This window comes from Phyllostomus discolor, chromosome 12 (assembly GCF_004126475.2).
Source record: "Phyllostomus discolor isolate MPI-MPIP mPhyDis1 chromosome 12, mPhyDis1.pri.v3, whole genome shotgun sequence".
Taxonomy (NCBI): domain Eukaryota; kingdom Metazoa; phylum Chordata; class Mammalia; order Chiroptera; family Phyllostomidae; genus Phyllostomus; species Phyllostomus discolor.
The window spans coordinates 5,847,311-5,859,867 of record NC_040914.2 but is presented as its reverse complement, the minus strand read 5'-3'; the positions used below and the strand labels follow the sequence as shown (position 1 = coordinate 5,859,867).

At 50.9% G+C, this 12,557-nt stretch overlaps 1 protein-coding gene across 1 annotated transcript in view; it reads right to left on the bottom strand.

Moving 5' to 3' along the window:
- The window catches only part of CATSPERG (cation channel sperm associated auxiliary subunit gamma), a 40,438-nt gene that overhangs the window by 2,990 nt on the left and 24,891 nt on the right, over positions 1–12,557 (bottom strand). Inside the window, exons 9-24 of the mRNA XM_036012765.1 lie at positions 12,265–12,436; positions 10,599–10,736; positions 9,557–9,616; positions 9,219–9,338; positions 8,647–8,697; positions 8,394–8,523; positions 7,775–7,886; positions 6,651–6,809; positions 6,454–6,566; positions 5,485–5,698; positions 5,069–5,131; positions 4,760–4,958; positions 4,516–4,634; positions 4,299–4,379; positions 4,152–4,208; positions 46–202 (exon numbers count right to left, since the gene is read on the bottom strand). Of these exons, the coding sequence (XP_035868658.1) occupies positions 46–202; positions 4,152–4,208; positions 4,299–4,379; positions 4,516–4,634; positions 4,760–4,958; positions 5,069–5,131; positions 5,485–5,698; positions 6,454–6,566; positions 6,651–6,809; positions 7,775–7,886; positions 8,394–8,523; positions 8,647–8,697; positions 9,219–9,338; positions 9,557–9,616; positions 10,599–10,736; positions 12,265–12,436 (1,945 nt within the window). The remainder of the gene's footprint in view (positions 1–45; positions 203–4,151; positions 4,209–4,298; positions 4,380–4,515; positions 4,635–4,759; positions 4,959–5,068; positions 5,132–5,484; positions 5,699–6,453; positions 6,567–6,650; positions 6,810–7,774; positions 7,887–8,393; positions 8,524–8,646; positions 8,698–9,218; positions 9,339–9,556; positions 9,617–10,598; positions 10,737–12,264; positions 12,437–12,557) is intronic.

Here is a 12,557-nt window from a genome sequence, read left to right as displayed (position 1 = left end):
GACAGAGGACAGTGAACAATGCAGAGGAGGGGCCTGGACACGCACTGTCACGGAAGAGGAAGCAGGGCATCTCAGGGTCCGGGTAAAGGCAGTTAAAGTAGTGTTTGTTCTGTAAGCGGTTGTACTGTAGCGTGTAGGTGATGTCAAAGGCCAGACGCTTGCCAGGTGGGCAGCCGATAAGCAACGGCACCATCAGATTGCCCTGAGTGGGAGGAGAAAAGCCTCGCCTGGGAAGTGGGAAAGGGAGAACACCCCTCCTCCCACAGATACCATCACTACCTTCCAGGCTCACCCTCATCAGGGTACAATCTAATCATTATTTTCCTTAAATCAATACTTTAATAACTGCAGTTACTTATGTAGCTTTCACTGTGTACAAGGCGCTAGTGTTCTAAGCACCACACATTCAAATTCATTAGACTGTCCAAACAGACTTGTATGGTAGAGGCTATTAATATTTCCACTTTAGAGATGGCAAAGTGAGGCACAGAGCAGTCAAGCAACTTATTTACTATCCAAAGCCAGATCGCTGTTAAGTGGTAGAGCTGGAACTCAAACTGGGCCAGGTAGTTTCCAGCTGTCTGCAGAAAAAGACATAAAAAACCAGTAACACCTACCCCTGTGGAGCACCCAACTCCTAGTCAGACTTTATAGGGCTGGAGCTGGGCATGAATTTTCAAACAATTGATCTGGGGGGAGCACGGGTTTTATGAGGAAAGTGCAGCCAGGATGGAAGATTAGGGGCCAGGGGTCAAGGAATCTGTGACACTGTCTTCAGAATGTCAAAGGGACATGGGCATCCGGAAACCGTGGTCTGGGCTTGATGGCAACTGTGGAGAGGAGTTGGTAGCCATAGATTAAGCACTTCTCATGCTAGACTTGCCCAAAGATTACATCTACGAGCCACTCACTCACTGGGAGTATAATGGGCATTTCCAAGTCTATATATCCACAACCCATCTCAATGGCACCTCATCCTTCTATGTTCAGGCTAAAAGCCTTGGTCTCATCCTGGAAACTTCTTTCTCTCACCCCCACATCTGGTCCACTTGGATAGCCTATGTCTCTAGACTTCAAAATAGAGCCATTCTTTCCTCCACCCCTCAACTCCTTTGCTTCACTCTTGCCTACCTAACCTTGTTGCCTACCTAACCTAATCCTCCCTGGTCTACCCCGCCAAACATTGCCTACATGTCCCCCACCTGCAACTAGAGGGACCCTGTGAACACCTAAGTCCTCTGCTCAGAGCTCTCCCCTAGAATGATCTTGCTCACCAATGCCCATTAGGCCTCAGGTGATCTGCCCCATCACCATGTTCACCTCATTTTCACCACTTTCCTCCCTGCTCGCCCTGATCCAGCCACAATTACCCATCCATGTTCCCTTAGTCTTAACAGATGAAACATACTCCTGCTTCCAGCCCTTAATACCCTCTGTTCCCTCTCACTGGAATGACTTTTTAGTATATAACCACATAGCTCACTTACCCTCCTCCCCCAAGTCTGCTCAAATGTTTCCTCCTTGGCCAGGCTTTCACTGAGCCATCTAATGGCAAATGCTGACATACCCCATGCCCCTTGCCTGCCTTTTTCTCTCTGGCACTCATCACCTCTTAACACACATCTTATTTATATTGCTTATTGTCCAACTCTGTTGTGGGTTGAATTATGTATCCCAAAGATATGTTGAAGTCCTAATCCCTTGGTACCTGCCAATGTGACCTAATTTGGAATAGGGTCTTTACAGGTGTAATCAAGTTAAGATGAGGTCATACTGGATTAGGCTGGATCCTAATCCAATGACTAGTGTCCTTATAAGATGAGGGAAATTTGGACACAGACACAGGGAGACGGCCTTGTAAAGGTGAAGGCAGAGACTGAAGTGATGCGTCTACAAGGCGAGAAATTTCAAGGATCCTGAGAACCTGCAGTGGGACCAACCCTGATTTTAGACTTCTGGCCTCCATAACTGGTAGAGAGTCAGCTTCTTAGTCTGTGGAGATTATGGCAGCCCTAGAAATGAATACACTCCACCCACTGGAACATCAGCTTCACAAGGACAGAACTTGTCTGGTTTGTTCACTGATGTAACTCCAGCCCTTAAAATAAGGCTGGTGTGTAGCAGGCACTCAATAAATAGTGGTTGAATTAATAAGCTTTTCACACAGGGAATGAAACCTGTTCCTGGTCCACCCCCTGACCCCAGCCCCATCTGCCCTGGAGGTCCATCTTTGGAGCTAGCCTGTTAAGAGACACTCCAAGCCTTTATTCACCTAACCAATTTGACTGAGCACCTATTACATATAAATTCACTTCTTATTTCCTTTATCCAAGATATTTACCATATTTTTCGGACCATAAGATGCACCTAGGTTTTAGAGGAGGAAAACAGGAAAAAAATTTGAAGCAAAAAATGTGGTAGAATATTTAATAACATAAATAACATATCTCACCAATATAAATGTAAAGCTACATTCAGACTATAAGATACACTCCCCTTTTCCTCCCAAATTTGGGAGAAATCATGTGTCTTATAGTCCAAAAAACATGGTACATATTGAGAATCCACTGCTTACCAATTGGTTCCCATATCTATTTTTTCCAGGATGGGAGCTACAGAGAGGCTCTAGGCCTTCCCAGTACACATGCCTCCTGACCTGGTCATCTGGGGGTGGGTAGAGAGGGGGACCTAGAAGCTGGCAGGCTGAAGCCTGAGAATACAAAGAAAGGAAACCTCAGACTATCTTCAGCACCTGTTTCCCTGTGTTTTTTTCTTTATCATTGACTTTTTTAAAAACTTAATTTTTAGACGGATGACATGGTCACATACGAGTATATGGAGAACACACCTGTGGGCACACACACACACAGGGTGAAGTTTCACTCCTACTCCCATCCTCCAGCTGTCCTGCCTCTCCTTCATCCTCAGAGTAGGGAACAACCCTGAGTACTTTTTTGTCCATTTTCCCCAAGTTTCTTCATGTAAATAAAAGTAGACGTAAATATATGTTCTCAGAGAATCTTTCTCATGCTAATGTTTTGCCTACATTGATGCGTACCCTGCTTTTTTTTTAAGAATAAAATACACTTTGGAGACCATTCCACATCAGTATATGGAGATCCATCTTCCTTTCCTTTCCCTTCCCTTCCCTTCCCTCCCCTCCCCTCCCCTCCCCTTCCCTTCCCTTCCCTTCCCTTCCCTTCCCTTCCCTTCCCTTCCCTTCCCTTCCCTTCCCTTCTCCTCCCCTCCCCTCCCCTCCCCTCCCCTCCCTTCCCTTTCCTTCCTTCCTTCCCTCCCTCCCTCCCTCATAGTTTTCCATTGCATGGATGCACCATAACCTATTTAACCACTCCCCTATGCAATGAACATTTAGGTTGGTTTTGACCTTTTGCTGTGTGTTATAAATTTCCAGAAGGAATCTTCCAGATCAAAATGGGGGTATTAACTTTGACCCTCTGGGGTTATGATAAAGAGGAAAATAATGCATAATGCTAAGCACAACAAAAACCCCTTATGGAACCTGAGGTGAGTCACTCTACCCTGCACTTGACTCAGATTACCTTATGTAATCCAAGGTATTGGGACTGTTATAACCCCCATTTTTACTGCCCTGGGTCATACTAAGCCAGATGGAGGAGCACCTGGGTCTGTCTGTTGATTAATGGGCAGAGAAATGGGTGAGAACAAGGCCTCTGGGCCAGGTCCCTCCTGTACCACTTATCAGCTCCCTGGGTTACTCTGAGGAGAGGTCTGCCACCTCTCTGAGCCTCAGTGTCTGCCTCTGTGCAAAGGAGATATTGCATGTGTGAGCAAGTGAAGAACCAGGGATGCACAGGAGTGAACAAAGACCATGTGAGTGGGTAAAGGAAGAATGACATGTGGGAAAAGTGCCAAGCTGACCCACATGGTGCCTTTGTGCCAGCTGGAAAAGGAAGCCTGTGTCACAGATACTTTACTTCCCCCTGCAGAAAAGTACCAGAAGAAACACACAAGTTTGGATGCAATCTATATCACTGTAAAGGCAGCCCTTTCCAAAAATGGGAATGGAGGAAAGAAGCGAGTGAGTGGGTGGGGATGCCAGGGGAGCATACAGAAACTACACCCAAACCCTTCCCTCCCAGCACAGGGCCCAGTACCCCAAGGTCCAATACTTGCATGCGGGGCCCCTGGTTCGTGTTCTGGAAGCAGTGCCCAGATGATCCCACAACCTGTGGGCAGGAGCAGGCGATGCAGGTGTGTTCCACCGGCCCAGTCTTTTCCCTCACCCTGCTTCCCTCCCTTCCAGGTTTGGACAGCACCTTGACCAACATGGAAGTCTTCATGGGATCATGTCCACTAATGCCGTGGTCAAAGCACACCTTTTTGTCCCTGAGTGTAACCTGGGCGTGGGAGCAAAAATGAAGGGGTCAGCAGGCGTACCCAAGGATCCAGGGATGGGTCAAGAAACCATGAGCTTCCAACAGGTCCACTGCCCAGGTAAATCTGCCCCTATACCTCCTCATCACCTGGTCTCACCAAAAAAAGCACTGAGTTGCGATTAATAAGGATGTTCTGCTTCACCTCCACCTCAGTGCAGTAGGGGTCAGCCAGCACCACGCCTAGGTCCACCTGGCTCTGCAGCCGGAAGGTGTTGCCTGCCCGAAGCACGAAGCACTGGCGGGATCAGGGCCAGACCCTGGGATGGTGCCCAGGTCCCCGCCCCCCGCCCTGCCCCACCCCCCGTTGCTGCTCCGATTCTACTCAGGCCCTGCCCACAGACCAGGCTCGGGCTTCGACTTGAAGGAGTGGCCCCGGGCAGTCATGAAGATGGAGAAGCGGTAGCTGGTGCCCTTATCCAGGAAGATACGCTCCGGCAGCTGGTACTCGGCCTTGAGGTCGTAGATCTTTTCGTAGTTGGTCATGTCAATGTGCACATTACCCGCACTTTGCCAATTGCTCGCCAGGTAGTAGTAGTAGTCCTGGGGCATGGGAAGCAGGACAAAGTCAGCACCCAGAGACAGAAAAGGTGCGAGGTGGGCAGGGGTGTCCGGGGTCGCCCTTCCCCCGACTCGAAACCCTCTCCATGCACCTGGTCCTGTTTCTTGTTCTTCCACCAGCGCCAGGTGGAGTCGTGCACTGGGTCTGCGTAAGGCTGCAGAGACCACCAGCATTGTGAGTGCGAGGTGGGGTGGGGAAGAGCGTCACAGGAAAGCGACATTCCCAGACCCCTTCCCAGCCTCAGACCCTACCCCTAACCCAAAGCAAAAGATCACACCCTGGCCCGTCCTTTCAGCCCAATGGCCACACCTGCAAAGCTATCTCCCACAGCCCTGCTCAAGCCCCCTGCCCCCGTCCCCACTTGGCCTCAGGCTCTAGAAGGCCTGCTGTGTTCCGCTCTCTGCAGTGGTTCTTCCAGCCCCACAGACCTAGCCCTCTTTCCGTGCCTCCACAGTCCCGTCCCAGACAAGCCCCGGCCTGGGACATGCCCAGACACCAGACGCCCACCTTGTCGTACTTGGAGTGCAACCAGAGCAGGTAGTAGAGGAGGCCCTGATAGACGGCGAGTGAGTTCTCAGTGTGGAAGCCGGAGGACTCCAGGATACCTGGCGGCTGTGCCCGGTACCGCTCCTGGCGTGTGTACATCTGTGGCTTGGGCAGGTCCCGCAGGCGCATCACCGTGAAGGGGCAGAAGTTGGTGAAGGAGAGCCTCAGGTGACTCCTAGGCGGTGGTGATGGGGGTTAGCAGCTTACTTTTCCCAGTCCTGTGCCCCAGGAGCCTCTCCAAATCTAATCCTGCCCTGCCCTTCCTCCTCAGCCTCAGCTCCTGGTAACCCTGGACACATTCCCCTGGAGTCCCTGGGTCCCTTAGACCAGGCTTGGGCCCCATCCCAGCCTCTCTTCCCCTTCCTCACAGTCCTTCCACCTCCCCTTCCCCCACTGCCACTCCCTGGGCTCCTCTGTAGGTGACCAGAAGGATTATTATTAAAAGCAGTAAAATCTAACAGGTAGTATCCCTCCATTTAATCCCGAGGTGGCTCCCCAGAACCCTCAATATGAACTTCAAGTTCCTGCCTAGGACCATTGGCTGACCTTGCTTGTCCTGCCACCACCACTATGCTTTCTCTCGGTTCTCAAACACCCAGTCTCCTCCCCTCCTCTGTGCCTTTGCATGAATGGCTCCCCCTGTCTGGAACATTTTTCTCTATTTTATTACCTAGCCAATGCTTCCTCACCCTTCAGGTCATGGTCATGCACACCTTCCTGCTTGAAGCCCTCCTTGATGCTCCCTCTCCCCAAACTGGGTTAGGCCCCTCCTTTGAGTTTCCATACGCTGTGACCTTCTCCATCATAGCCCTGAGGTCATCAGTTGGGGATGGCTTGATCTCCCTCCCACCACCTCCAGAACAGAGAGCTTTGTGCAGGAAGTGCTTGGGGCTCTCTGACTACTGCTGTGATTCATCAGTATCTTCTCACCTTTGCCGCGGCAAGAGGTATCGTCTGCTGAGCTGCTGGTACATGAGGAGTTGCTCAACGGGCACAAGCCTCTTGACAATCTTGCCCTCATAGTTGTCTAGAAGGTACACCAGCTGCAGTGGGAAGGCAGAGCCAGTTGAGCTGGCATAAGCCACCCTGTCACTCCCCCACATCTCCCCACAGCTCCTGTGTTGAACCTGGTACAAACTGCGGTCTTCAAAGAAAAGGGTGATCATGGTCTCATTGCGGCCGTAGAGAGAGGACTTGTGCATCATTTGTAGGCTGACATACAACTCCCAGGCATAGGATGGGAACAGCTTGTACATCCGATAGCTTCCTTCCAGGAGGTACCAGATCTGGAGGGTAACAGCCAGGTGTGTGTGAGAGCCATGGGGACCTCTGACCCCTCTCCTCCTCTACAGAGTGTGATGGCCCCATTCCTTGAGGAGTGAGGCTTGGGAGCTCACATCCCTTCTCTCTGTAGTGCCAACTCTCTGCTTCCCAGAACCCACCACCTCTGCTTCCAGCCCCCACTCATCATGATAAATTTCTTCATTGTTTCAGTCTGCTTGACTTTCTATTACTTGCAACTTAAGCATTCCTAATACATACACCCCTAATTGTTGGGGTCCCCAGGGCCAAGCTGTTTTTCTTCACACTCTTTGCATTCTCTAGGGTCTCACCATCACTTCAGCCTCAGTTTCCCATCTCTACACTGATGCTCACCCCTTCCCCCAGCACATTTGACTCTAGACCTCACCACCTCCTGAGCCTCAGCCTAGAGGATCCCCTCCAACCTTCAGGATGCCCCCTCCCTATGTGGCCTCCTCTGTGAGGCCCTTCCTGACACACAAACACTCAGCCTGGGTCAGGCCCCTTCTCTGAACATTCACGGGTACTGACTTCCTTGCTGCGGACTGACTGCTCTCGACTGCCACTATCTGGGAATGAATCTGACCTCCCAACAGGCTTGTACCCTATGAAGGCCACTGTGTCCCCAGCACTGGGTCAGGCATCCAGGAAGTGCTTCTTATTTATGAAAGGAACATCTGCATGATGAAACCAATGTGGGCCCCCTCTGGAGATCAGAGCAGAAAACTCTGAGCACAGGTGCTTCTCTCTGCTGAGGGACTCTGGAAAAGACACTTTGCCTCCTTGAGTTCCAGGGTTCTCAGCTATAAATGCAGCTTCTGCTGCCCTTCTCCACAGTCCCTGAGGGGGTTCCTTCTGTTTGGCCACCTTACCCTCACAGGGGAAGAAGGGAGACCTCCAGGGTTTAGGATGGGCAGAGATGAAGTGGGGAGAGGGGTCGGGCACCCACCTCCTCTGTCTCTGTGACAACAGCTATGTCCCCACGGAACGAGTTGACCAGGTACCGGATGGACAGCTCCTTGGGGAAGTCTGCCAGGTAGATGTAGTTTTCATTGTCGTAGCTGCAGGGGTAGAGATGGAAGCTAAGGGTGCCTAGGCAAGGCCCCTGGAGGATATCTGTTTCCCATGGCTCTGGACTGAACATGACACGGGAGCTGTTTCCTCACTTCTCCATTAGCCTTGTGAGAACATGCAAAAGAAGCCTGGGATTCTAGCTTCTTTCTGCCCCTGACTCCAAACCCTCTGGGTGACCTGCCCATCTGTCAACAGGAGCATTTGCCAACCTGGCACTTTGCCAACAGCCCATGAAGTTGGCTCAGAGGCCCCTATTTTCCTAAGGAATTAAAATGTCCTAATCTGCCCCAGACAGTACTGTCTATTGCCCACATAGGTTGAGACCTCACATCGGGTTCCCATAGCTTCACCCGTCCTAGCCCCCATCACCCCAGCTTGTGTTTTCCCCATCACAGTCATAACTTCTGGACTTGGGCAAACTGAAAACTTTGTGACTTCAGAAAGGGCCTCCACCCTGATGGGGCTGGGGAAACAGAGTATGTGCGACCCCCTACCTCTGCAGGAGGAAGTTGCCCCAGATGAACAGCAGGTTGTTAAACGGGTTATAGGACATGCCCTTGGGTACCATCGAGAAGTTGGTGTAAGACTCTGTCCCTATGAGCATCAGGAACTCCAGATCTCGAGCTGGCCAAGGCAGAGGCCGAGGCAGAGGCAGAGGCAGAGTGGTCACAGCAGTGAGGTGGGATCACCTGGTCCCATCCTGGCCCCCACCCACCTTGGAGGTCCTCTTCTGCCTGCCCCTCCTACCATCAGGAATGAATTCCGGGATGGTGTAGAGAACCTCCAGGTTATCAGTGACTATAGGTGAAAAGAACACAGCAAAATCTCCTGAGGCCCCAAGCTCTCTGAAACTGAGCAAATCACCAGCTTCCCAATCCCTCCCAAAAGCCCTCCAATGGCTTCCAATTTGGGCTTCTTGGCCCTTACTGTTTCTACATGTGAATTATAAAAAGGTGCTGCCTCCAAGATGATACAGCCCTGTTAGGGCTCAGGACTCGCCTCCTCTGGCTCCTTGGCTGGGGAGTGTGGTACACAGCCTGTACAATTGCACACGGCAGCCCTCTTCTCAGTTCAGGTAAAATAAAAACCAGATCTTCTGACTATAAGCCACAGGCCCTTCCAGATCTGGCTTTTTCTCACTCTTTAATCAGCCTCCCTTCCATTTCCCACAGTTCTAGTCACACTGACTTCCTCTCAGTTTCCCCAGCCCACCAAGCCTGTTCTCCACCACTACTCCTTACCCAGGAGTGACATGAGCTACATCTCCCTCCCGTTGTCTGCTGCGCACTCAACCTCCCCACCTGGAGTGCCCCAATTACCTAGGCTGAAGCTGGCCACCAGGAAATGCTTCTCAGCAATGTCGTCTACAGTCTCCACCAGCAGCAGTAGATTGTGGTCATCCTCAATGTATATGGCCCAGGTTATAGAGCAGACGGCAACTGGATGGGAAGGGGGAGGTCCACAGCAACCCCTGACCCAGCCCCCTATCCATCACCTCATTCCTCTCTGACTGCCACCCCTACCCCATCCCTATAACTCTGCGCCTCTCCCCAATACACTGACTATCCTTTCCCATGACCTCCTCCACCCTTCCCTGTTCTCCCATACCCCAGATCCTCACGCCTGCCCACCTCAGACCCATGTGGGAGATAGGTACCTTCTATCCTTTCACACACAGACTTCTTCCTGGGCAGCATCTCAAAGGACACACGGCCATCTGCGGAGAAGGGCAGGTCCATGCTCAGGTCTTTCCCATTCCCAGCCCAACAGTAGTGGAATGTCTGTGCCCTACCCCCCTCCTTAGGCCTGTGGATCCAGGGGACGACAGGTCTCACGCTTTGGCGTTTCAATCACTAACACCTGGTCTATCAGAGTATGCCTTTCTCTCTCTGGTCACAGTATTTGGCTCAGGTCAAGGAACATGACCTAGAATCAGCCAATCAGAGCGCACCCTGGCATGCATTCTAGTGTTAATAGGGAAGAGGTTGCTCTCATTCTCCTGGGATGATTCAAGCTGGTGAAAAATGATCCTCAGCTCCTGGGAGCCATCCTAATCCTCCCAGGAGGAGCAGCTATCTGAAAATGAAGCTAAATCACAGGGCTCACAATACTTAACCCTTTTCTAACACTCATGTCCCTAGCACCGTTTTAAGACCTTTACAGATGCCAACTTATTTAATCTTTATAGCAAACAATGAAGCAGATACTAGTAGTATCATTACCCCCATTCTGCTGATGAGAAAATGAGGTCAAAGAGAGAGGTTAAGTCACCTGTCCAAAAGGCACAGGTGACTTGGGTTGAGTGTATTGGAGCAATCTCTCTCCAGACCTCTGTCATAATCACTATACTATACTACCTTACCAAGAGACAGTCTTGATGATATACCCTGTGAGCCCCTGGATTCAGCTATGCCTGAGGTTGCCAACTTGTCTTTTCATTTATAAGTCCACAAATTCTTTATGCCTAAATGAATTTCAAATTGGGCTTCTGCCTGCTGAAATCAAACAAGTCACTCAAGATACATAATACACCCCAAGAACTATCTCTACAAAAACCTAAACCCATCCCCACTCAGGCAACCTTCAGCTCGGTACCCCTTCGGAAGGCACATGGTGGAGGGTGAGGGCCCAAGGTGAGAATACTTGGAGGTGACAGGGCATAAAGGAGTCTCTTGGGCTGCCAGAAGCCCCACCCTTACCAGTGATGGTCCCAAAGTGGACGTAACCTTCGTGCTTTCCAATTGTGAGAGCCATGATGTACTCGGAGCCATTGCTGTGAAAATGCACGGGGCACAGCTTCTTGATGCACTCGTGGGCCAGTACACGCACCCAGTTCTCTGTAGAGCCAGCATGGGGCCTCAGGCTCAGGCGTTTGGACCTGGGCTCCCATCCACATTTCCCTGGCCTTGGTGAGCCTGTTACCATTTCCTCTCCCTGGAGCAACTGCTCAATGTGGTGACCAAGGGACTCCTGGCACAGGGACCCGGTTGCCTTTAAGAAAATCCTCCTGGCTCACATTCTGTCCATGAGGTTCAGATTAGGCTTCATCCCACCCTTCCATTCCCCTAGTCAGAGTGATTGGTTCTGAACTGGGCATGTGACTAAACAGGACAAATCAAAGACAGTCCCAACTTGCAACCATTAACAAAGAGATGCCCTTCCCTGGGGCCCCTGAGGATATAAAAGTCTGCAGTTGCTGGGTGAACAGGAAGTCACCATGACCACCACAGGAGGGCCTAACAGCTACCGCGAGTCCCTAGATCCAACTATGCCTGAAACCAACATGTTCCTGGGTTTTTCAGCCATCTAAGCCAAAAAACAACCCCTCCTTTTTTTTTTGGCTTGAGTCCATTTTAATTTGATTCCTCCCACTGTCCAAGTGCTCTAAGTAAGGAAGGAAGAAAAATGAACTTTTAAGAACATGTGTTGCCCTGGCTGGTATGGCTCAGTGGATTGAGTGCTGGCCTGAGAACTAAAGGGTTGCCAGTTCAATTCCCAGTCAGGGTACATGCCTGGGTTACGGGCTGGGTCCCCAGGGTGGGGCGTGCCTGAGAGGCACCCACACACTGATGTTTCTTTCCCTATCTTTCTCCCTCCCTTCCCCTCTCTCTGAAAATAAATAAAATCTTTAAAAAAAGGAACTTCAGATTTCTTTTAAAAAAAGAAAAAGAACACGTGTTAACTAATGAATATAGGTGACAAGTTTCTGTGACCGTATAAGTCCAAGTGACCCTGTATCTAAATGACATCTCTCATTTGGACTGGGGGGGAAACCTAGAAGAACTAGGGGAGCTTTGGTATCACTTAAATGATGAAGCTGAATCAAAAGCCTTTCCTTTCCTCTCTGATCAGTCTCTTTCGTGCCTTTGCCTCTCCAACAGCCCATCTCTCTCTCCTGCTCACTCTCTCTCCCCCTCCACCCATTTTTCTCTCTGACCCCTATACCTCTTCCCACCCTCACTCCCAATTGCTCTCTCAGTATGTCTCTCTCAGTAAGCCTTTCTCTGTCTTTCTGACATTCACTCTAATGCCTGTTTGAGTGTGTGCATGTTCATGTGCATGAGCTTGTCTGTCTCTCTGCTCCTGCCTTCACTCTCACCCCTCCCGCTTCCCTCAGCTGGTTCACAGTTCCTGGGAAGGTCTGGATGAAGGCCCCACCCTAGCACTTGAGAAGCCCCTCCAGGATGGGCAAGATGGTTCAGGACCTTGGAAAGTCCCTCCAATACCCCTTTCTCACCAAAGGCAATTCCAGTCCCAGGTACCAATAGATGGGTTCACTCAGATAACCCCTGGGGCTCCAAAAGGCAGTCCCCTTGTCTGATGCCACGAACCCTCAGGCACGTGACCTGGCCACAACCCCCTCACCGCTGCCATGGTTGCTCTCGTGGAGTGTGATATAGGTGCCTGTAAAATAGTAGACGAGCTGGTTCTGCCGAATGAAGAGGGTGCTCTCTGTGGCAATGGCATCGTAGATGGTGGCGGTGAAGATGGACTGGGGGCAGTAGAAGGAGCCTACCCAGCAGCTGTCAATGCTCAACTGCAGAGGAGCAGAGCCAGTGGTGAGCAGGTGGCCTTGGCCTCAGCCCCCACTCTGACAACTGCTCAGGATGGATATATTCAGCTGCCTCCAGGGCGCCCTCCCTACTCATCCTGTAGCA